At 35.0% G+C, this 26860-nt stretch overlaps 1 protein-coding gene across 2 annotated transcripts in view; it reads right to left on the reverse strand.

Moving 5' to 3' along the window:
- Positions 1 to 23798, reverse strand: part of cntnap2b (contactin associated protein 2b) — a 41741-nt gene extending 17943 nt beyond the window's left edge. The window contains exons 1-9 of one of the 2 annotated variants that reach the window (XM_058761872.1): positions 23394 to 23785; positions 9304 to 9414; positions 6652 to 6845; positions 5436 to 5583; positions 4854 to 5057; positions 3651 to 3835; positions 2579 to 2722; positions 497 to 755; positions 190 to 339 (exon numbers count right to left, since the gene is read on the reverse strand). In XM_058761872.1, the coding sequence (XP_058617855.1) occupies positions 190 to 339; positions 497 to 755; positions 2579 to 2722; positions 3651 to 3835; positions 4854 to 5057; positions 5436 to 5583; positions 6652 to 6845; positions 9304 to 9414; positions 23394 to 23472 (1474 nt within the window). In that variant the 5' untranslated portion in view covers positions 23473 to 23785. Of the gene's footprint in view, positions 1 to 189; positions 340 to 496; positions 756 to 2578; positions 2723 to 3650; positions 3836 to 4853; positions 5058 to 5435; positions 5584 to 6651; positions 6846 to 9303; positions 9415 to 23393 lie in introns of both variants that reach the window. The other variant, XM_058761881.1, reaches the window with a different exon arrangement.
- Between the last annotated feature and the right edge of the window lie 3062 nt (positions 23799 to 26860).

Here is a 26860-nt window from a genome sequence, read left to right on the forward strand (position 1 = left end):
ATATATACATGTATGTGTATTTATATATACATATATATATACACACAGTACACACACATATATTATGTAAACAAACTTTTATTTTGGATGCAATTAATTGCGATTACTCAATTTGACAGCTCTAATATATATAAAAATAATACACAATTTTAGTTGTTTTTTTAATTTTCCAAATAAAAATACAATTACCTCCGAAAAAGTAATCTCCTCCAGTCCTGATCTGAATGGGGAGAGCAGCTCTCACTGTGGACATCTCGTCTCCATTGATGGTCAACATGGCAATGCTTTCCAGTGCCAGAAAGTGAACGTTGTGCCACTGTCCGTCATTAAGACCAGAACCTGCAGAGAAACACTTCAGCATGAGCAATGACAAAATCTAATTTTGTGTGTGTGTTTTACTGGTTGATATGATAGTTAAGGTGATCTAAATGCCTGCTAGTGTGTTGCTAGCTGAAACTGTACAGAAGGTCTAGAAACTCTTCAGGTGTGATGTTACCTGAGGATATGTCCACGCGAGTGTTCTTGCCCAGTGTGACGTAGATGTGGACGGTAACTTTTCCCTCCACCAGGCTGACCTCCACCCCTCCAGGCATGAGTGGGGTAAAGAACAGCAGACCGCTGGGGTTCCACGTCCGAAACTGCAGTCGGACCGACACCGTGTCTGCGTCAGTCCGACCCGGAAGCTGCAAGGAGCCGGTGGAGTTAAAGGCGGCGGGGAACGTGCGTGATTCCGCGCAGGAGAACGTCAGGTTAAGCTGGAATGGGAACAGCAGATGAAATGAAAATTATGAAACATTTCAAATGAAAGAGTTTATCAAGGAGTTCAACACACACCACTACAGGAATGATCACAACTTTACAGTAGAATGTCCAAGGACAGATTGATTTAAGAGGGAGTTTTAATCGGGAAACCTGGATAGGACCCAACTGGAAAATCCAGCTAAAACCAGCTTAAGGTGGTAGATGGTTTTGTCTAGTTTCTAGCTGGTCCACACTGGTCTAGATGTCTGGAATCCCAGCCAGTGGTTAAAGCAGCTTAAGGTTGGCAGATCACCTTAGACCAGGCAAAGCAGATACCATGTTTCAAAACTTCACTCAATCACCTTAAACTGGCACAAACTGGAACATTTTCCAGCACAGAAAGGGACTGTGCACAATAACCGCCAGTCATTATGTAGTCATTGTGAAAAATCACAGAACAGAGAGTGACAGCACTTCTCAATTAATGTCTGTCCTCACACACACAGAGCATTGTGGGAAAGGGAAGGAAACCACTGTTTATGACTGAGGTCAGCGCAGGGAGAGGAACTGTATCTACTGAATATTTAATGTGAGAAATAGAAGCTGCAAACCTTCGGGAGCTGAGATTACTGTAAACAATACAAAGAATCGAATTAGAGAAATCACTGAAAACAACAGAATGCCTAAAATATGTATCAAGAAAGCAAATGAAAGGAAATTTTGATTTCTTGTCAATGTAACCAGACATAATTAAATATTTTAAAGCAGTGTTTCTCAATTTAGGGGGCTGAGGCTTAAAATGGTTAAATATAAGAAAAAACTAGTTTTTAAATGTGCTAAATCAACTAAAATCCAAGATGAAACGGATTATTTTTCTTAATTTGTTCTCAAAAATGTTTTATTTAAAAAACTGAATTTTTGTAGTCTTGAAAAAAAAAATTGGATTAAGGACTTTTTAAAAGTGAGAATTCTCTACCCAGAAATGTCACTGACATTAATAAAATCTCATAACTCAAATATTTTCTTTCCAGTTCTCCAAAATGCTATGAGTGTATAGTATTGTAAATTATTTATTTTTAAATACATTTATTTTTAAATATTATATTTATATAATATCATTTATTTATATATTTTATATATAGAATAGAAAATATTTTGAGTAGAAACTACTGAGAAATTTGTGGGTTAGAATGTTTTTTTAAATAAAATATAATACATTAATATAATTATTATAATTCTCTCAAAAACTGTGATGTTTATTTCAGAATCAGGGTTCTTGCAGTCTTGAAAAACCTGGATATTTAAAAAAGGTTTTGAAAATGACGATGATGGAAAAATTATAGAAATGATGGAAATCTTAAAAACTCATGGAAATTTCTACAATAAATACACATTTTTCTAGTTATGTCAAGCTCCAAAACATTTTATTGAGTAGAAATTGCCATCTTGAGTTATCCTTATCCTATACCTCATATAAATGTATTATTGAACTCAGAAGAACATTCAGTTTTTTATTCTTCTGAAATTATAGAATTGAATTATTCAGATTTCATATAATTTAATATAATGTAAACATACTTATTTTAATTATTTATTTTACATTTTTTATTAAATTCATTTGAATATATTGATAGTCCCAGTTTCTGTAAATAAAAAAAGCTCGAAAACAAGCAGCTTTGTGATTCCAGCAGTAGTACCAGATATATGTTTGTCTTGGAGCAGCGTAACACCCAGCAACAGCAATTCCTCTGTGAAGCTCCTGAATTATCTCCACAAGGCATTGGAGAGCACTGCAGTGTTCATTTGATAAAAATAGACATGCAAATTTGGCACGTACGAAGCTGGAGGTGTCTACTTTTCTCCTGCGCACGAGGTTAGTGATGTTGTCCCCGTTGTAATGAATGGCCTCCATGCAGCCGATGTAGTTCTCTCTGGCCCCTGAGCTGGGCTTGGCAGACACTGGCATCCCTCCAAATGTAATCTGGGAATAGACACCGAGGTACAGTGAAAGTGATGGAAACATTTACCATCTATAATACAGACAGCCGAACATTAATCTCATCTAATCTTATCTACACTATCTATCTGTTTGAATAAATGCCACCCAGTGAACGCAATCATTAGTGTGCTAAAGACACAAATCCCAGCAGCGCTGGGGTAAAATGATGAAACGGAGCGGGGGAGAGCTGTAAACGAAACGTGAGAAGGAAGATGAGAGAGGACTGAGGCTTTATTACATAATATGCAAATATGTAATTGTGCTAATGCCTTTTCCGTGATCATAAAGGGATAGTTTACCCCAAAATTTGGAAATTGCATGTGTTCAGTTCAGAAATGCTGCCTTAAAACCAGTGGGGTTTTTTTTGGGTATCATTGAGGTACTATTAGTAAGAATTAGATGTTATTTTAATATTTTTATATTATTATAGTTATTATAGTTACCTAAGACCAGGACTAAAACAAAAATTAAAACCATAAAAAAACCCATCATTACTTAAAATAAATTAAACATTAACTGAATTATGCATATATATATATACATACAATATATATATATATATATATATATTAGTTAAACATGATGTACTAAAATAAAAATAAATAAATAAAATCAAAACAATAATAGCTGATTCAAAATATTAATAAAAACTACAATAGTATCTCGATGCTAAAATAACACTGGTTTTTGTTCATTTTTACTTTAACTGATTTTTTTTTTTTTTTATGTTGCCATCATACATATTATTTCACTAAATGCACAGTATATTTCATTTAATTTTATTTCAAGTTATGAAAAGTATAAAATATTAATAGATAAAATATTTCTTTTCGTATTTAATGATGAATAATCCTATAAATTCCTCGTAATTTCACAAAACATACAGATTTATTTGAAATCTGTCATTTACTTCGTAGTCCAGGTCCAGATGGTCAAACTCTCCGTTGGTGCGGAAGCTCTGTGTGTGCTGGTTGAGCGTGAAGTTAACACTGCGTCTGTAGCGCTCGATCAGAACACAGTGCCAGTGGTCGTCATCCAGCAGACTGCCGCTAGACACCGATGTGTGACCCTGAATGGAGCCGTACTGATTACTGCCTGAAATAGACACAAGCGTCAAAAGCCATTAGTGAAATGGGTCAGACAGGTCAAACGGGGATCCTTTCTACAATGGCAAAGGAGATATTTATAATAATACTCATACCAGCAAGTTTTGCATGCTGTCAATAATAGAACAAAACAGATCTACTAAAAGTCTATTTAGATCTATTTGTGACACTGGACTACAAAACCAGTCATAAGGGTCAATTTTTTTGAAATTGAGATTTATACATCATCTGAAATGGCCAATATTTAGCTGGGATACAGCTATTTGAAAATCTGGAGTATGAGGATGCAAAAAATCTAAATACTGAGAAAATCACCTTTAAAGTTGTCCAAATGAAGTTCTTAGCAATGCATATTACTAATCAAAAATTAAGTTTTCATATACTACGGTAGGAAATTTACAAAATATCTTCCTGGAACATGATCTTTACTTAATATCCTAATGATTTTTGGCATAAAAGAAAAAATGATAATTTTGACCCATACAATGTATCGTTTGTATCTATTGCTTGAAATATACCCGTGCTACTCAAGACTGGTTTTGTGCTCCAGGGTCACATTTAAAAGTTTGGGGTTGGTAAGATTTTAAATGTTGCTCACCCATGCTGCATTTATTTGATCAAAAATACAGTAAGATCATTAAAATTGAGAAATATTATTACAATTCAAAATAGATGTTTTCTATTATAGCCATTATTTCTGTTATTTCTGTGATGCAAAGCTGAATTTTCAGTGTCACATGATCCTTCAGAAATCGTTCTAATATGCTGATTTGCCGCTCAAGGAACATTGCTTATTATTATCAATGTGGAAAACAGTTGTGCTGCTTCATATTTCTGTGGAAAAGAACAGCATGTATTTGAAATAGAAATCTTTGCAACACTGTAAATGTTTATACAACTACTTTTAATCAATTTAATGCATCCTTGTGGACTAAAAGTATTAATTTCTTGTAAAAAAGTTGTGAATGGTAGTGTGTCGCCGTCACTCTTTGAGTTAAATCTTTTACCCAGGTTGATCTGCAGCAGGAGTTTGGCTCGCTGCAGCTCTAGAGTGATATAATCGCCCTGTTGTCCCTCTCCGTGCAGAAGAACACCGTCTCCTTTAGTAGTCTTAAACTTCAGAGATATCACGTCTTTCAAGATCTTCATCTTTTTCTGTCTAAATCGATAGGAAATCACTCCCTGGCCGTCAAAGCTGATCACATCCGCCCCTGAACACAGGAATATGGGTCAGTCACAAACAAACATATGAAGCCTTCCTCAGCCTTCCAACACTTTCTCCAATCCAAACAAGTTTATGATGCAACAGTGGTGAAACTAAACATATTTGCTTTTAAAGGGGCCATATCATGAATTATTATGCAGATTTACCCTTGATCTTGAAATAAACATTTCATGTGTATTATGCACACTGTACATAAAAGAGATTATTGAAGTATAATGCAACTATACAGTATTGGACCAAACAAAAAGTGAGTAATGCATAAAGAGGTTAGGTAATGAAAGGGTTAAAAATTATTCAAATGTGTAAAAATGACCCCTCTGAAATGTGTGAAAGCTACATCAAGGATCACTTCCACAACACTCACAATAAGCGCAGCCATAGAGCTCCACTCTCAGCCCAATTCTCCCCTCCTCACTCCAGTCCAGCGGGATGAAACGCACGAATCGGGCCATGAAAGGGTGCTGGAGTTCATGGCGCACGGCCCGCTCTGTGTTCCAGTTACCTGAAAACGTCTGAGGCAGGAAGAAGGGAGGCACACTTTATAAAGGGATCGAGAAAACCTCCTCCTGTGAGTGAGACACTCCATTACTGCGGGTTCTGCGTACACAGATCAATACGACAGGCTCTCGAAGCGTACTTCCAGGAGAACTGCCTTTGCATCTTAATTTCTTGTCATAAGCACTGTTTGTGAAAGGAGGGAAATATGCGTGCAGCAATGTTTCATCAGGAATGATATCATAGGAAAGTGAAAACTGAGATCTCCTTAATTTCTCAAATTCTTCTCCTAGAAAGCAGAGATTAAACCAAGAACAAATGGAAACTTTTCGATTGTTTCTCAGGGAACGGTGTGATTAAAACAAGAAACTTGTGCATAAATCTCCAGCTTATCAGAGAAAGAATTACAGAATTTCAGAATAGATTTCATAAATGAAAAACTGTGCTCAGCAATAAAATGATTTCAATATGAACTTAAGCATGAACACCATCCACATTAATTTTTATAGCTTTATACCAGTGTTCTTTTTTAGTGTTATTTATTTACTATTAAGGTATTTAGTAATATTTTATAACTTAGAAACTTTTATTTTTATATTTTAATTTTAATTTTAGTTAAAGCTTTAGCAATTATGTTATGTGCTTCTGTCATTTTTAATTTATTTTTATATTTTTATTTAGATTTAATTAAATTAAAAATACAATTTTATTTATACTTTTAATAATTTAAAAGTAAAATTATTTCAGTTTTTATTTATTTTTGATTTTTCATCTAATATTTGCATTTTTTATTTCAGCTTTTTTCAATGGTTCAATGGCTAATTTAAATGGTTTCACGTTGTTCTATACTCCTAATGTCTCATATGTGTCTCTTTTTATTTCTCAAAAGACTTGCACTTAATTTAAAAAGAAAGAGGATTATTAAAGTTTGACTGTTTAAAATCTTGGAAAAGTTTCACTTTTGGCTAAAGTTATGTGGGTCAGTTCGTATGACACAGCAGCAGCTGTTACTGTCAGATTTGGTAACCCAAAAACAATATTTAGTTCCTGCATGAGCTATAAATCAGTTGTCCCTGTAAACTCACCCATATGTTGCTGTCCTGCCGATACGGCTTCCAATTACTTCCTGTGTCACTGTAGAGGAGCCTGTAGTGTTTCGTCCAATCAGAGCTGCTGTATCTGCCCTGTGTTGCTATGGCAGTGATCTGTTTCCTGGCCCTGAGGTCCACCTGTAGCCACTGGTACCTGTCGGAGTCTGATGGTGACCATCCTCCATTGCCTTAGAAAGACAAAGCACAAGTCAAATCTGATGTTTGAAAACAGCACATGCTGCCAAGCTTGAATTACGATGCTTTAATCCACACCGCAGTGCCATAATGCTCCATTAGCACTATACTTCCTTAAAGGTAGCCTGAATGTGCATTAAAATTCATTATGATCTATAGAGATGTTTTTCTCCATTTTGCAATCTAAGCAAAACCTAATGCATCCTTTATACTTTATCTGCAGTAATCGCACATCGCATCTCTGTCTAAATGTCAACTAATGAGGAGATGCAGCGGACCTGACAGCGGCATTCAAGCTGTTCAGAATAGCCATACTGTTATTACAATTTCTGCAGTATGCACATTTTCTTTATGCATTTACTGACCTGTTATTATACAAAAGTGAAAACTGCACAGAATGCATGTCCCAAAATGCAGTGCACTTGACTAGAAGTTACACTACCAGTATAAAGAATGAAGCTGGAGGTGACTGTAGGCATTGTTTTTAAGGCATTGACTTATTATTTGATCATAAATTGGGACATTTTTATACAAAATTGGATTGAAATGCAAATATATGCCAACAGTTTGCATGCAAATGAACTGTTATTTAATTGAAATTATAAATAGACAGCACTGGCAACCAAATAAGGTCATGTGAAAACAATTTAGAACACTTCACATACTATTTTTTTTATATGAGGGCAGTATACAGTGTACCCAAATTTGGGGTTTGGGGATTTTTTTTTTCTTTTTCTTTTTTTTTTTTAAATGAATACTTTTATTCAACAAGGACACATTAAACTGATGAAAAGTTAAAGTAAAGACATTTATAATTTTACAAAAGAATTCTATTTTAAAGAAATTCTATTTTTCTATTCGTCAAAAAATGTAGCACATTTTCCAGAAAAATATGGAGTGAATATAAACCATTTTTGGGCAGTCATGGGCAGTCGTGGCCTAATGGACAGAGAGTCGGACTTGTAACCCAAAGGTCGCAGGTTCGAGTCTCAGGTCTGGCAGGGGTTGTCGGTGGGGGGAGTGAATAATCAGTGCTCTCAATACCACAACTGAGGTGAGACCCTTGAGCAAGGCACCGAACCCCCAACTGCTCCTAGGGTTTTTTGTTTTTGTCGTTCCTTCCTCCTTTCCTTTGTTATTTGTTCTTTGCCGTCCTTCAAAATGTAGGATTTGCGATTGGCTGGTTGAACTGCCGGATTTGAACCAATCATGGACCGTGACCTGTGATATAAGCTGCTCCGGTGACAGGAACTTTGAGATTTTTTTTTGTTGACGGGCTTTGCCCTTAAGTGTTGTTGACACCCTGTACTCTTTACCAGTGTGGTTCGCTTGTTTGTTTTGAGTTGCTACTGAGTTTGCATCCTACCTAAGCTACGCTTCAGCAAACCCAGAGGGAAGTGAAAGGAGAGAACGTCACGTGACATACATATCGCACCCACGTAGGTTTGCTACTGTTAGACACATTAGGTAAGAAGCGTGTGCCACCTGATGTATGTTCTTTTTTGATAGAGTGTGGTTTTAGCTAGGGCATGTGTTACGCCCAAGACTTTTCCTTTTTTCTTTTATTTTTCAGTTAGTTTAGAGGGCTGGGTTCAGTTAGCATCTGTTTTGTTTTGTAATTTTTTTGATTTAGCACCACTTGTGTTCCTTCCCTTTTGTGGTTTGTTTCATTCATCTTTGTATAAATTGTATATAACTATATATATTTTGATTGGTTATTTTCATTGGTACACAATTGTAAATAAAGTGAACCACGTTTGCAACTCCAGTTGTTTGTCTTTGTGTTGCTCCGCAGCAGTTGATCTCAGGATATCAAAGCAAAGGCTATCTTTATTATGTTTGCTCTTTTCCATACCCCGAACCACTTGGGGGGGCGTAACAGATGGGTTAAATGCAGAGCACAAATTCCGAGAATGGGACACCATACTTAGCCACACGTCACTTCACTTTTAACATCAATAATAACAAGAAATGTTTCAGCAAATCAGTAGGTGTGTTCGACATGAAGCGGCGCTGAGCAGAATGATCAGTGTATTACGTCAAAGTACCGCGAGAGCAATAAGAGAGCAGATGGATCCTTATGCTTTCGAATCGCTCTCACGGTACTTTGATGTCATACACTGATCATTCTGCGCAGCGCCGCTTCAAGTCGAACACACCTAATATCTTAGAATGACTTCTGAAGGATCATGTGACATTGATTGAAACCTGGAGTGATGATGCTGAAAATACAGCTTTGCATCACAGGAATACATTTTTAAATATATTAAAATAGAAAAACATTATTTTATTTTGTAATAATATTTCATAATATTATTGTTTTACTGTAAATTCTTTGAAAAAACATTAAAACATCTTATCAGTCCCAAACTTTTGATGTGTAGTATACAGTATGTACTATGCAGTAAGCTAGTATTCCATTGTAAACACAGCCGCAGAGATCTTCCTCACCTACTCTCCTGTTGAGTTTTGCATAGCCAGCGCCAAAATCAGCTGCCAACACGGAGGAGCTGGTGAAGGCGCTGTAGGGAAGGGGTGACGCCAACACCTCATCACACCTCTCTGGGGAAAAAAAACAAAAAAAACATATGCTTGAAATATTTCTTAACAGACTGTACATAACAATCATAGAAGAACACAGTCATTCATATGTTTGCCAAAGATGCTTCTGATAGAATATCACTGAGAATATCACTGTAAAATTCAGTGCCAAGAGTGCATAGATATCCACATTATGTTGTAAATCTCCTCTTCAGTACAGTGCAGTTTTTATATTTGCTGTTCTGTTATGTTACCGGTGTCTTTTTTCCACATTTAGAACAGTCAGAATTAATCTACTTGATTTTTGTCCCTGTGCATTACACATAAAAACACCATCTGAAAGTAACTCAGCATCTCTCAGCTTAGCAAATTCAAGGTTTGTTAGAAAGTCAAGGTTTGAGATGCAGAAAGCTCTCAGAAGTGGAGCACGTTTCTCACTGAAAGGTCCTTCGTGTTTCTGGCGGCTGTGGGTGCGGTCAGTCTGCAGAGTTTAAATAGGCTCCTCGTAACCCAATTTATCAGGCCAGAGGAGGCGGAATTCAAGGCCAGAGTCTGAGTACTCCTCTCTCAACAATATGAGTCTCTGTTTATGTGCCTCAAGATTTACAGTGCTCATGCAGAACATTTTAAAACAGTGCATTGAAAAGAAAAGTTAAAATTTATCAAATGCATTCATCTGTTTTAGTTTTTTAGCTGAAACATGAATTTTTCATGTTCATGACCACACATTCATATTTATGACCAGCAGTGGGGCAAAGTAATGACTGTGAATACTAAGAAATACTAATGATTACTGGATTTCATTCATACCAGGTCTCATGCAGTTTTGTAACTGTTAACTAATGATTAAATTTTTAGTTAAATACAATAAAACGAAACAAAACTATATATATATATATATAATAATATAGCAGTCCAAATTAGACTGGATCCCACTGACATAAAAAAATAAATAAATTGTGTTCCACAGAAGAAAATAAGTCATGCATATGAACAACATATATGTGAATCAGTTTGAGAGGAAAGGTACCACAAACTTTAAAGGTTCAAGTAAACTTTAACCCAGTTAAAAGCAAACATGCATGTGTATGTAAAATACTGCATGAACAAAAGCAGTAAAAGCAGCAAAAAAACTCAGTGAGTCATCATGCAGCAGATGGGTTTCACATACAGACGTGAGCGATTATTTCCTGCTGTGAGAGGATGTGCCGATGCCGTTATGACATGGTTACATGTTCTACATCCACTGAAGCCTTCAGAGATCCCGTAAATGTCAGCAAGCACATTTGCGATGTTGACCTTTAACCAGATGTGGTGAGGTTGGGTCCTAAGAGAAGGCTATTTCCCAATATACGGAAATGCACTGACTAATTTAATCAGCACGAGACATGCTGGCCATCATGCTCATGTCAATACGCACCCAAAGGAGAACGGTTATGGCGTCATTTCCATCTCAAAAACACAATTTTGCCACTAATAAACATTTTTAAAAGCTAATGCACTTGTTTACACAGAAGACAACAGGATAAGTTAAGAGATGCATGTGACAAGGTAAAAGCAATAGAATATGGGTCAGTGTTTGAGACTCTAATATAGTATTATTTAGAATTTTTTTACCTGTGCATAATTTCAAAACAAGCCATAAAAATATTTTTTAATTGTGTGTATTTAGGATACATAAAATGATAGCGATAATAAAAGCATCAGCATGATAAAGGAGTTCATTATTTTACTTCAAGTGTTTAAAATGACATTTCTACCACAGAATGTTATATAAGACCTCAAATCACCTGAGATTTGGTAGAAATGGCACTGGTAGAAATGTTTATGACATTCAGAAAAATGAAATGTGATGCATGTATAGAAACTGTTGTACGTTGTGAAAATATGTTGCAAAAGAGTTTATTTTCTACAAATCTACAGAAACATATTAAAAGAAAAACCCTCAATTAATCCCTAAACACTAATGCAGCGATGCTGAATGCCTATGAGCGCTATAATTAGAGCAAGAGGGTGATTGCTAGAGGATATCCTTTGATCGAACACCAGAGTGCTCATATATTGATCGTGATCTTCCCCTGAGATTAACCTTTCATTTACCCGGAGAGCCTCAGATTCTCATGGATTCAGCACTGATCTCTCTCTCCAGCCTCAGGTGCTGTTTAATACGACTCAGATCACTGATATGAGCTCTACAGCACGTAGATGAGAAACGGAGGTAATATGAGAAAGGGATAACCACCTGGTTGCTTCATTTAGGATAGTCCAAACAAGAAACAGCTAAAATTGCAAATACTGTATCAATTCATTCTTCATCGAAAAATTGTTAGTGTCATGGAGCTAGATCAAGTGTGGCACGGCAAGTTTCCAGCATCAAGTGACTTTTCTGTTTTTAACGAAATTGAAAACACTACACAAAGCAACAATATTACAGGCAATAAGAACATTTTTGAGCAAACTTTTGGTACCTTTCACCAGAACAGCCACTGTGTGTGTGTGTGTGTGTGTATATATATATATATATATATATATATATATATATATATATATATATATATATATATATATATATATATATTAGTGCTGTCAAACGATTAATCGTGATTAATTGCATTCAAAGTAAAAGCTTTTGTTTACATAAAATACAATATGTGTTCACATGCATGTACTATATGTATTTTAGAAAAAATATGTTGTTTATTTATCAAATACATACACACAGTACTGTGTATATATATATATATATATATATATATATATATATATATATATATACAGATAGATAAGTGCAAATTTATAAGAGCAAACTGAAAACAAGGTGAGGTGCCTGATTTGAGCATTTGAGTTGTTAAATAGTGAAGAACTTAATTTAGCATTGATTTTGAAGAGCAGAAGAGTGTTTTACATTCATGATTCTGTAGAGTTCACTTCACTTCTCTCTGACTCAAAGGAAAAACAACATGCCTTTTGTTCATCAACACTGTCTTACATGTGTCCTTTTCATTTATCTAAGGCTTTTTGTGCAGAACACTGACTGAATGCTTTCACTCAAATGGTATGATGTGCAAAAACACTGAACAAAACACTGAAGTCCAAGTGCTGAGGAACAAAAAAAAATGCTTTATAATCAGTATTGTTATGGTCAAGCTCTTTCAGGTCCTCATCTCTTATTAAGACTGTTAGAGGATCGACTAACATGAAGCTGATGGTGTGAAGAGGTGACGTCTGATAAATAAACAACAGACTGCCACGTCTCTAATTTTCTATCTGTTTTGTTACGTTTAAAGTCACCTGTTGAACTGAGTTGCATAAAAATAACGTGGAACTGACTAGTGCTGGGCAACGATTAATCGCCATTAATCACATCCAAAATAAAAGTTTTTGTTTATATAATATATGTATGTGTGTGTGTGTGTACTGTGTATATTTATTATGTATATATAAAGACACACACATACAGTATATATTTTGAAAATATTTACATGTATTCAGAGGTGGAAAGAGTACGAAAATATTCTACTCAAGTAAAAGTACCATTACATTAAAGGTAATTAAAGTAAAGGTACTAAATATACTTGAGTAAAAGTAAAATTACAGATTTTAAAAATTACTTTAAAAAGTAGAAGTACACAAAAAAGCTACTCAGTTACAGTAACGCGAGTAAATGTAATTTTGTTACTTTCCACCTCAGCATGTATTTACATGCATATATTTATATTCATATAATTTATTTAATATATAAATATACTTAATATATAAACATTACATATTTTTCTTAAATATATACATGCATGTGTGTGTATTTATATATAATAAATATACACAGTCCACACACACACACACACACTGTATATTATGTACACAAAAACTTTTATTTTGGGTGCGATTAATCGCGATTAATCTTTGCCCAGTACTAGAACTTACTAGAAGCCTACCATTAAAAGTGAATATTTCATTTTGAAGTCAACATTCTTCATCGTATTCTTCCAAAACCTGAACCTGATCTGAAGTTCTCCTTGTTCATTTATCCACAGGAATTTTAATTTCTGTATCACTAGAAACACCAAACAGAATTGCAGAAATAATGTCTCAAACACTATCTCTGCTTTCCTAGTCAATCACCACTCCACCAGAGGAAAACATTAGCCAGCAGTCTGTTCACTGCTCTGAGATCTGTCCTTATTCTGCCTCTCACCTCATTACACACAGTTCTAAAAGAACAGCTTTAAATTGACTCGGAGTCTGCTGAGTCGAGCTTGTGTCAAAAATAACCCTTGTGTCCTCCAAAAAAAGAGGATGATATTCTCAGGCTGCTGTTCTACTCGCTCGTCTTCAGTTCGAGCAGTGTGAAGACTCCTACATGTTTTTTTATATGTGTGTGTGTTTGGGGAAGACGTGATAAAGCTAAGAATGCTGGGTAATAAAATCAGTCCATGCTGTTCACAGCCATAAAATTGACTTTTTCTAGTGTTTCGAAACCTAGTGAGCTGCCTACACAGACAGCATTTTAAGGCATTATTGTAATGTTGATTATCACAAAATTAATTCCCTTCATATATATAAAAAAGTGAAAAATGTTTGTGTCAGTCACATTATGCAACAAATATTGTCAAGCCTAACTTGTACAGAATCCAGAATAGTGCTTTAATATTTTAATACCAAAAGTATTGATAAAAACAGCTATTTAAACCAATATTTCTGTGTCCCTTGTATTTTTATATTACATCATTAGCCATGTTAACATTCAAACTTTATTAGAATCAATTGCAAATGCAATAATATACTGATACATCATGATTGTTTTTATCACAACATTGTAATGATAATTCAGATTCCTGTATAAAGGTTTTTACTTATTTATATATTCATTCACATCATTAAAAAGCATGTTGCCTAAATATCCTACTGTCAATAAAAATTTTATTTTATTTAGCAAGGATGCATTAAATGTATAAATTAAATTAATATTATTAAATAAAATGAATATAAATTAATATAAAATGTAAATTAAATTAATTTAAGTAATGAATTAATAAAGTAAAATACATTAATTAAAAGTAAATTTTCTGTATCAAATAAATGCTGTTCTTTTGAACTTTCTATTTATCATAGCATCCTAAACAACGGTTTCCTCTAAAATATTAAGCAGCACAACTGTTTTTAACATTAATAATAAATGTTTTTTGAGCAGCAAATCCGCATATTAGACTGATTTCTGAAGGATCATGTGACACACAAGACTGGAGTAGTAATGTTGAAAATTCAGCTTTGCATCAGAAATAAATTACATTTTAAAATATATTTAAATAAACAGTTTTTATTGTAATAATATTTCACAATATTACTGTTTTTACTGTATTTTGGATCACATAAATGCAGCCTTGAAAACTTAAAAACGTACAACTTTGAACAGTAGTATTTGCATTTCTCAGTGCTTTTATGAGTTGCGGTATTCAACAACAGTGAAGCGAACATGAGAGATTGAAACTGATACCACAGATTCACTTTCCCGTTCCAGTTTGGCACAGGTTCCAATACAGACAGTCAAGGCAGCTCACTAGGTTATGGAGCAGAGCGAATGTGTGTCCTTCATTACTTATGCCGTGGTCTTAAGGTACAGTAATAGAAATACTGATAAAGAGAAGGTGAATAAGAAATGAAAAACTGAGAGGCATATTTGTCTCACCGACAGACTGTATTGAGACAGATATTTCAGCTAATAATACCCAAATATTTGGGTTCTTAATCAGCATTTGTATGGATTCCCCTCAGCCTGTAGTGAAGGAACAGTCCATTAGTCTGCCAGACGAACATCTCTCTCACTGAGCCAGCAATGTGCAGTCAATGCCCAAAGAATGAGCCTCACAAAGCTAGACTTTTGACTATCGGCATAAATCTGGCCAAGAACCACCCACTTAGACTGGAAGGGGCCGTCTGAATGACATGCTTTAGGAGCGGGTGAATCTGAAATCGATGATACCACAATAATACAGCAGCCTGCAACACAGAGCGAGCTCAATCAACATGCTGTACAGACAACACTAAATCACTGGAAAATGTGTGCTGTCTGAACTTCTGTGCAGCCAAAAGTAATAGGTAACACGAACAAGATCAGTTTTGGGGAAAGTTACTTTTAAAAGTAATGCATTACAATATTGCATTGCTCTCTAAAAAGGAACTAATTATGTTACTTTTTATGGAAAGTATTGCGTTTAATTACTTTTGGGTTACTTTTTTTATTTGGGCTGGGCTTGCTTGTTTGTTTTTAACATCAAAAAGTTCTATTTTTGGCAAAACCCCTTTCACACTAAAAGTGAAATGAAGAAGCCTCAGGTTGAAGGAATGTAAATGAACGTCTGTACAGTAGAGGGCACAGCTCAAACCATTCTGGATTGCATAAAGAATAGGACAAAGAGGAAGAAAGTTCAACACTCTTCAGCACTAAAAAAGAAACATAAATGTTTATCTAAAGTCATTTTTTCTTATTAATATCCCAAGTGAAAATAAAAGTACACTTCCATAATGTACTTAAAGTGCTCTATTTTCGCGCACTAATTTTGTACTTAATATACTAAAAATGATTCTTTAGTACTTCTTAAGATAAACTTAAGATCATCTAAGTGTACTCAACTTATGTGTTTTGGAACACCATGAATATGAACTAAAATGCACTTTTAACATACTATCTCTGTATTTAAAAAAAAATTTATTAGTCACCACTTTTAGTACACTTGAGTGTACTAGTGTATGAAAGATGGTTCAAGTGTACTACAAGTGGTGACTAAATACATTTTTTAAATACAGAGATAGTGTAAATATGCAAAAATAGAGCACTTTAAGTACATTATGGAAGTGCACCTGTTTTTCACCTGGGATGGTTGAATTGGATCACTGAAGGTCAGCAGTAAAGATATTGCTTAATAAAATGGGATTAAACATAAAAGATATTTGTGTGATTTAACATATTTAATTATCGTAGGGTTGCATTTCCATTTTTATTCATTTTGAGAAATAGTGAATCTGTTTTGTGCAAGTGAGATGAATAAAAGCATGTTCAAATTTAGTTTAGAACTACAGTAACCATAATGTTCACACAGTGCTCCTGATTTCTCTCAACATGTAGACAGGAGACCTGTCAGTCAATAAATGGGAACATTTTTTGAAAAAGTAACTCAGATATTTTCTTGTAAAATAAAAAAGTAATGTGTTACTGTACTAGTTACTTGAAAAAGTAATCTGATTACACAACTCGTGTTACTTGTAATGCGTTACCCCCAACACAGGTCAAGATTAACTTTGACGATAATTTGACAGTTAAAAGGGTTGAAAAAGCTTTAAATTGTTAGATGATCTAACAATGGATGGATGGATGGCTAGAACGACAGATAGATGATAGAATGATAGATAGAACAATAGATAGACAAAACGATTCAACAATAAAACAATGGACAGAACAATGGATAGATAGGTAGATAGATAGGTATGATGGATAGAACAATGAACAGACAGATAGAACAATTCAACAATTTACAGAACAATGAGTGGACGGATGGACGGACAGACGGATAAAATGCTTTAAATCTCTGAAGTACAGCAGCTTCATTTAAACTGCAGGCTCAAGGAGAAACCAGTAATGTTTAGAGCGAGTAGCTCAGAAAAAAACAGCATTCTCATCTGTAAATGACCTAAGATGATGTGTACGTCTCTCAAAGAGCTTCTGCTTTTGTGCTAATGCTTCTGTTTCTGCCCCTGTGGCCTTCATATCAAGTGCTTCAAGATGCGGTATTTCAGACAGTAGTGTTTAAATCATTCAGTCAGTCTACAAAACATTCCTGCAGAGCATTTAGTTATATAATTAGTAGCACTTAGTAATTGTTCAATTGTGTTGCTTGTGTTACCTTGCATGTTCAAAATGTATCTGATAATGCACCATTTGCCCTATATGAATGAAGCCTTAATTTGTGCACCTAGCAACCACCAAGAACACCCTGGCAACAACAGTGGTAGACCTTAATGAAAGGTGTCCTTTTCCTATAGATGAATGCATTAGTGAGATTCCCATTCATCAATCTAATTATCTGTCAAACTATCTGAGAAACACAATATTGCGAAGTAACGCCTTTACACATGTATATTTGACCACTCCTGAACAAATAGTACCTGCTGGCAAACAAATCCAGACAAATTAGTAATTAGAGATAAAGGCATTATCTGTACAGTTATATAACTACATATCGATAATTTTAATAACAATATCTTATTTCAATGATTTCCTCTGCTTGCTGATACCTGCAGTAACAGAATACAGAGAAAACAAAATTATGAAATTACCTGGAGGAACTGATCAATGTCAAAAGGAGATCAAATTTTGGAGACAAATACTGCATGATATAATGAATAGTGACATATCTATTCAAGCGTTAGCCCCTATAGCCATTCTTAGTCCAGATGAAATAAGAAAGCATAGAGAGGTTTTCCATTTGCAATTCAGCGCTGAATGAAAAGCCACCAGAGTTAAAGATGTTATGAGAGGTGAACACATGGATATTTTAACATGAGAGAGATGTTTGTCATGGATATGAATGCTATTGATATGGAAGTCATCACCGCTGAGGTTCTCAAAGCACATATGGAGCAGGTTTGATGTCATGATGTTCGATTAAAATATATAAGGAACCTATGACATTATATTATTGATATCCAACCTTCTCCACTGTGCTTTTTTGCTGTGTTTCACAGAACAAAAATAACAACATACAGGTTTGGAACAACATACATTATAACTACCTGATACTCACTGCTCGTCATCTCAAAAAGTGCAAGAAAGTGCACTTTATCAGCAAATAATGCTAAAGGTTTATTAGCAGATAGTAAAATAGCAAAATTCTTGCCGGTTTTTAAAGCCACACAGCATAAGTTTTCAGTAACTATACACACAGGAGAGTAAGACAGAACCAACGGAAGAATGCAGATCGTCCTCCCTTCGAGAGAAAATATCTTTAATATTTGATGGTTAACTGTGCTGTAGTCTTACAGACTTTGCCAAACTACTGTAGCTGTTCCTCCGAAGCGCTCTGTTGCAGCCTGTTACCTTGCAAACTCAACTTTAAGTCTCCGAGGACAGATAAAAAGCTTATGATTTTGGAAACCTCTTACCATTTTTGTGAGCAGGATGCATCAGACAGTCTGCAGGAAGTCTGTGGGTGTGCTGGAATGCCGCAGTAGCTTGTGAATGAGCTTAAAGCGCAGTTGTTTGAGTATGTTATATACAACCTACAACTTCTATGATATTCTTTTGAGTAGTTTTGTTTTATTTTCCAGTTAAAAAAAGACTGTTTCACAGAAGCCACAGAATAAAAAAACTAAATAAAAAAGGTTATTCCGACTTTTTATCTCTGAATTCTGACTTCTATTCTCGCAATTATATATATTATACCTATGAGTTTGACTCTGATAAAAACTGTAAGAATTGCGAGATATAAATTCAAAATCATGAGATGCCAAGATATAATCTCGCAATTCTGAGAATAAAAGTCCACACTATGAGATATGAACTTGCAATTGTGAGAAAAATGTCAAAATTGTAGATAAAAAGTTGCTATTACTTTTTTATTCCGTGGCAAAAACAAATGAAAAAAAAAAAAAAACAGAATTGCAAGAAGTAAACTCAGAATTCAGACAGAAAAGGTCAGAATACCTTTTATATTTTTTTTATTCCCCAGTGAAAATGGGATTCTATAATAAACATAGGATACGTTTACTTGAGAAGGATCACCAAGATGACAAAAAGGTTTTGGTATATATAAGAGTTCAATCTGAGCAATTACGTTATGTTTTTAAGTGAAAATATTACACACATAGAAAAGGCTTTTTTTAAGATTATTCATCTAAATAAAAAAAGTATTAAAAACAAATAAATAGTTCAGCCATGAAACTCTATTCTTCCCTGACTGGTTCATTCAGTCGTAATGTCTCCAACCAATCGGCTTCACACATTCATTACTAGTTCCTCTATATAACCTCACCTCCTACGAACCAGTGCACAGTTACTGCGCGCTATGAGAGCTCTCTCTTCAGCCCACCACCTCCCCAGCACCACCTGCCTAGATCTGCTTGGGGGACTACCTCTCTCTTCTTGCAGCAGCATGTCTTTAAAGTCCTATATTATGCTCTTTTACAAAGTCTTGATTTTGTTTTGGGGGTGTACTAGAACATGCTCTCATGCTTGGTGGTTCGAAAATTGCATTATTTATTTTTAAATCAACGCTGTAGTCCAAACGAGCCGTTCGTTGTAGTTCTTGAAAAGGGATTTTTTAAAAACGAAAAATCTCCCTTTGAAGTGGACTTGATTTGTAACTTTGTAGATCTTTTTATGCCCAAACATACACACTACACACTGACTAAAATTCAAAAAGTGAAAAAGCACAATAGGACCCCTTTAATTATGTTCTTTTGCAGAAGCAAGTCAACTTGCTCTGCAGCAGCAGCGGTCACAGCTCCAGCAGCAGCAGCGTAGCAGATCTAGTCCGCCAATACCAAACCTATGTACATCATCATTTATATTAATAAAATGTTTCACAAACTATTCTGAGAGTTGTCATGACTGAACTCTAAATATTTTTTTCGCTTGGAATTTATGGTCATAATTAGATATATTTACTGAAAAACAAGACAAAGGTTTTTCCAGTGCAGCACAAACAATTTCTCTGGAATGACTGCCCCATTGAAACTCTATAAAGTATTAAGAAACTCAAAGCTGTTTTACTCATGGCTGAATTCTGCTCATTTGAGCCGACATCTGCTCTAAGTCAACATGTTTAATTACCTTTTGTGGTTTAAGATCAATTATGAAGCTACAATCAACAGCCCCATCTTGAATTAATGTGCTGCAGGTCATCGCAAATGGCCTTTGTTTGCCTCATCTGTTCGTGGGTTCATGGAGGATTGTTCATAAATTGGGATTTGATTGAAAACATGAGCTCTCAAAGCCTGGATGGGGAGGAGGTCCTGCCGGAAGGCTTTGTGTTGTTCACGTGTCCCTGGGTGGAACTGTGATTCAGATTCATTGAGCATGTTAATAAACAGACGGGGAGAGTGAATGAAGGCTTTTAGAGTCATAATCTTATAAGAACAAGCCCAGGTCACACTTCTCTGCCAAAATTAAAAAGAAAAAACAAATGAAATTATATTTTGTATAAAGAAAATTAACCCTATTTTAGAACCATTAAAGTTGTTTTGCATTGTGACATTATTTTTTTTATGACAATTAAGCACAATTTAGCCCAAATTCTCAGTTATATAATTAATTATATATCAGATATTTTTTTAATATATTTTTGTCATTATTTTAAAATGCTCTGCCAGATTTTCATTACTGTAATTTTCAAATTCTTTAGTTGAAAAATAATACAATGTTTTTAAATTTAAATCAGTAAAAAGGCAGTAAAAATACCCCATAAATACACACAGGTACATTTATAGTTCTATGCTGATTTAAATAAAACAAAATTACTACTGTAATTTTTCTACAATAACATATTTCTACAATATATATTTCAGTATTATTTACTGTATTACTTTAAAACATTACTTCAATACAATTATTTTTAATTTCATCAGCATAAAGGCAGTAAAAATACTACCATAATGTATAATGTACACTTACTAGTTTAAATGAAATTTTAGTTTATATGATTTAATTTACTTTAATCTATCATATATGATATCTGTTAAAAAAAGATGTCTTTATGAAAAAGACAATTCATCTGTGTTTCTGTTGTCATAAACATTGCACTACAGCTCCATGATGAACCACTGACCAAAATAACCGCCAACCCTGAAGGTGTGACATTATATATACGGAGCGTGAAGTGTTTAGGGGGTGTGTGCTTTTTACCCTCGTTGCTTGGAACACGCGCAGGCTTTTGTTCACTCGTGTCCATCTCTGGTGGACAAAGGGAGGTGCCTGATGACTGGGGGAGGGGTGAGATGACAGGGGGCGGCACTACGCTTTGACAAATCAAGATGGCAGGTGCCCGAATCTAAATGAGCTTCCTCATTAGCATCACAAAACACAGCCGCACTGATCTAGAGGTGCTGCAACAGCCAATAGGAGAGCTCGATGGGATCGTATTAGTCTCTGTCTGTATAACAGAGCACAATCAGGCTATTTCATAAATGTTTTATTGTCAGTCAGAATACGGATGAATTATATCAGAAACAGCCATGTTTCAATTGCTAATATAACAGAGGCGTTCCAAACCTGTATGACTTTAATTATTCTCTGGAACATAAAATAAGATATTTTAAAATATGGTGTGATTTTTGAAATATAATGAAAGTCTGTGGGGTCCAATGTTGTTTAGACCACAATGTTGTTCAAAATACCTTCTTTTGTGTTCTGAAGATGAAAGAAAGTCATGCAGGTTAAACCAACATGATGTTGAGTGAATTGATTTTAGTGGAATTTTCCCAATAACGTATTTTAACACTGACTTTTTACAACTTGCCATCAAGAACATAAATATCACAATATTAGAGCCACAAGTGTGAGGAAAGAATTGGCCCAAAAGTCAGAATAATCATTTTTGCCTAACATACATTGTTTGATAATCTCTTGTCTTACGCTCATGGATTTTTACTACGGTACAACATGTATGTGATTATTATTGGTCAAATGCTTTACATTTGGCTACTGTATTTAGGCTATAAGTGTGTGATTGCTCTTATTTCTCATGAAAATGTTTTCATGGTGGTTATATAAGATTTTGTGACCCACTGAGATGCTAATTTGATTGTAAAATGCCTCAATGTAAAAACTGGAATAGCTCAGGTTATTCCATTACACTTTATTTACTACTAGATCTGTGTATAAATCTTGTTTACTCTAAATTTATTTGATGACTTTAGATTTTACATAATAACCTGAGAGGGATGAACCGACTGCAAAGTAATCCACCTTGGGTGGTACACGGCACAAGCTGTTCAACATTGTCTCCCGGTGCATCTCAGGTTTCTGTGATGCAGTTTTGGGTTCTAGTGCTTCTCCTCCATCTATAATCCCCTCAATCACCCCTATTTCTTCTGCTTTTTTAATAGTTTATACTATATTAAAGCACGCCAATGTGTCCACATATATCTTTAGGTATTATTTATTAATGTGTTACCCCAAGCGGAAAATGAGGCTACATGTTATTGCTGCAGAACATTTTTTTTCAGACAGCTTTGACCTGTTTTTTCCATTAGTATATGCCACTGATCTATAATAGCTAGACGATAACTGACTTCAGCATCAATACTTGACCACAGCAGGACTTTGACTCAAAATGTGTGAAAAGAAAGAAAGAAAGAAAGAAAGAGTACACCACTAGCAGTGTAAATACTACCAGGTAACCTAAATAAATGTGCATTACTAATCATTAATTCATCAACAATATTATTTAATAGCCATGAATCAACTTAAACACCAAGTTTACACCAAAAAAGTAATTTAAATGGTTAAATTATTTAGAAATGATTCCTTAAGGTCACAACTTTGCATTTTTATACTCATATAATCATGATGCCTTTGAAAAGATAGACATGCACTAACTTTTTGAGAGCCACAACAAGCACCTACTACACCAACTGAGCATAGTATTTCATAATCATAAACAAAGCTTATGAAACACCCACATAGACAGACAACTGAACAGCAAACCCCTGATATTCCCATGATGCTCCCATGCATTCAGAAGAGCATTAAAGCATGAAATCTCATACGACCATATGGCATGCATAAATCAACTTCTGAGGTCTTTTTTTCTTTTCTTTTTTAAATAAACGTGTGCATGATCTATTTAAATCACACTATTTTATTCCATTTCAACCAGCAATTTTAAAGTGTAACCTAATATGTAAAATAAAGTGTTGATGTTGAATAGATGGAGAGTCACATGCTGACGCATAATAAGATCATTGAACACACACATACATGCATACACACACGTTCATGTACTCACGGGCTCCTGCGCTGAGCTTCACATAAACACTCCATATCCACAATATCAGCGGCAGCTCCGTTCCGACAATCCGTCGCATTCTCACTTTTATTCCGATGTAAACAAAGAGAACCGCGGCGTTTTGTCCTTCCTTCACTCGCACCCTCCCTGCAAGGAAGGGAAGCCTCAGGACTGGCGCTGTTTCTGCGAGATATAGGTGCGAAATACAGCCACCTTTCTATATTAGCCAGCAAGAAAAGCTCTCGGATTTCGCATTGTTTGTCAAAGCGTGTCTTGGAGGAAAATCGTTCCACTGAATGCTCGCATTGTTTCACCAGAGAAGGGTTTCCGGGACGGTCGCTGTCCAGGTGCTGAAGTTAATGGGGTCTCTCGTTTCCCCTCTGCGGATGAAAGTGGTACAGTCCAGCAGCACATCGAGACGCCAGGAGCCGCTAAAAAATATATGAAAAGAGGGGTGGACGGTTCTTAAAGGGCTAGTACACGCAAAAATGAAAATCCTGTCAGCATTTAAGGTACTTGCTGTCATATGTTTACAAACTTGAATGCTTTATTCTTAAACGAAACACAAAAGAAGAGATTTTAAAGACTGTTCACAATGTGAATGGAAAAAAATGGTCACAAATGTGTAGATACCTGACTTGCACTGATGATATATGACTTTATATGGAATAGAATATAATCAAAATCGTTATACATCGACAGTCTCACTTAAAAAAAATAAATAAATTGAGAGCTAGGCTACTGTAGGTGGAGAAGGGATTTACATCAAATAGCATTTTTAATCCAGTCTGCTCCTCACGCAAAGTTTAGAGGACTTGCTTTTTGTGGAGTCCTTGGAAATTTACTTTTATGATTACATGTACATTTATCCTTTTAGAAATATTAATTTGGTCACTATATGCGTTAAATGTACTGAAAAGATCTGCAAAACTCCTGTTGTTGCACAGAAAGTAATTTGAGTGTGAAATAAAACTAATTAGCCTAAACAATCAAAAACGAATAATATAAAAATAAGATAAACGCTTTATTGGAAGATATTTGGTATCTAAAAAAGTATTCCGTTTTATAAAAAGAACTAAAGGAAAACAACTTGAATTGTAAATGTGAAATCTACATAATTTCACTGAAAAATAATTATGCCCTGGGGCAATTAGTGGACGCCTTTGGTAATCAAGAACAAAACTGTTTCTAAGTAACTAATGATGAAACAAATGGTGTCTAGTGACATGCTATGGTTCAGCATTTCCCTTTAAACTGTCTTCAGAAAGCAGCTGCTTCCAAAACAACAGAATTTGATTAAGCGTCTGCAATAGGAGTCAATAATAGGCTTGATCTGACACCAATTGGGACATTCTGCAATGATTAAAACCATATTAAATACCTGATTGTGTAATGAGAAATCACATGCCAACATTTGCTCTGACACACTGCATGCCTCAATCAAGAAAATATGAGTAACCACTAAGGGCGACAAAACACCAACTTTTTTTCACATAATGTGCATAAAGATCACAGCCATTGTTCTTTTATTTTTATTTTTTAATTAAAATAATAATAATAATAATAATAAATATTTTGTTATTAAACAGAACTGTAAGGCTGCACAGATTCAATAAAATATGATCATAACACAACAACAGACATAAAAGCCTTCTGGAATCAAGCTAAAAAGTTTTCCACTCTGTCATTTGAGCTGTAAATGCATGGAAAACAATTCAAGCTAATGTAATATACAGTGAAGGCATGCATGTTCAAGATGTTAGACCACATTTGAAGTGAAATCCAAAACAGGCATTTGTGTATGTGCATGTGCATGTGCAATGTCTGTCTCTCTTGTAGCTCATAAAGCCGGTGAATTCTAATTAATCAGATGATGTCAGACAAATAGCTGCAAGACTTCTATAAAAACAACTCAAACTCTGTTCAGTATAAAGAAATAGTGTTCATCTGTGTTGGCTTTATTGCCTTATTTTGTTTTAGCATATGATATTTCTTGCCTTGAGCATATTAATATTCCAACAGAAAGGATTCATGCATGCTGTCTCATTTCAAGCCAACATATACTGCACACTGGATGCATCATTGTATCCCATAATGCAATACACCTGACTTTCTAAGTCTTGCAGTTCCCATAACTTTTACGATCTCCAGTGAAAGACTAACTAAATTATCAAAGCTATTCCCAGTGGTTGGCTCAGCTGAATTCTGGCAATCCCGTTGGTTTGAACAATGGCAAAGGATGAGGCTTTACCCTCAACAACAATGTTCTCTAAATAAATAATAAAGAACCACTTCTCTTTGAAAAAAGAAAAAAATCTAGCTTTCAAATATACTACTGTACACTGTAAAAAGCGATCAGTTGACTTTACTTAAAAAAACTGAGGAAACCCGTTGCCTTAAAATTAGTAAGTAAATAAACTTCATGCATAATGAAAGAAATAAGTTAAGCGAACTTGACAATTCTGAGTTACACTGACAAATAACAATTTGAAAATGGGTTGTGTTCACTTTTTAGTTGAAGTTGGACTAACTTAAATTTCTACTTATTTAAACTGAGGAAACCTGTTGCCTTGAAAAAAATTAAGTAACCACAACTTAATACGTGTAATTACTATTCACTTTTGACTGATTTGATCTTATTTTATCAATTTCTTTAAAGTTGCAAATTGGCTCCTAATACAATTCTTGAAAATACAAAATTGTTCAAAACAGACTGCAAAGGTTCTGCAAAACCTTTCTATGCAGAAATGGAAGTCAACTCACCCTTGTTTATATATAGCGCTTCATACAATACAGATTGTGTCAAAGCAACTTTACATTGTTAAACAGAAAATTGGTGTGTTGATAATGCAAACAAAATTCAGTTCTGCTGTAAAGCAGCTCTAAAAAGTGGACAGTAATAAACAGTCAATTTTTAAATTAAAGTCAGTTCATTGTTGATTCAGTGATGACATCTCAGTTCAGTATCTGTGCAATCAAGTCGATAATATTCTCAAAAAATAAGTGTCCCCAACTAAGAAAGCCTCAGTCAAGGGGCCAGAGGCCAGTTCTCCTCTGGCCAGACAAAACCAGCATGATGTGGTCTTTCTTATGCCAAGTTCACACTGCACGATTTTAGCCCGATTTTTCACTAGCTGCAGGTTTTGAAATCGCCGACAAATGCGCGAAATCGGAGGCAAATCGATGCTCGTTCACGCGAGTGACAATCACGCGGTGTGAATTATCAAAGACGCGATCTGAGGGAATCGCCGATGCGTCGCTGACGCCCGTGAAATATTTGGCATGCTAAATATCTGGAGTTGTCGGCGATTCACTATCCTGCTGTGTGAATGAGTTCTGACTGAAAAATACATCGGCGATGGATGACCTTCAGCCAATGAGAGAGCAAGATACAGGGCAGCGGGAAGTTCGGGGAGGACTTTTTTAGCCATTTACAAACAATGTGCCTACATTTTTGCATTAGAATA

Source organism: Onychostoma macrolepis, chromosome 02 (genome assembly GCF_012432095.1).
Source record: "Onychostoma macrolepis isolate SWU-2019 chromosome 02, ASM1243209v1, whole genome shotgun sequence".
Classification (NCBI taxonomy): domain Eukaryota; kingdom Metazoa; phylum Chordata; class Actinopteri; order Cypriniformes; family Cyprinidae; genus Onychostoma; species Onychostoma macrolepis.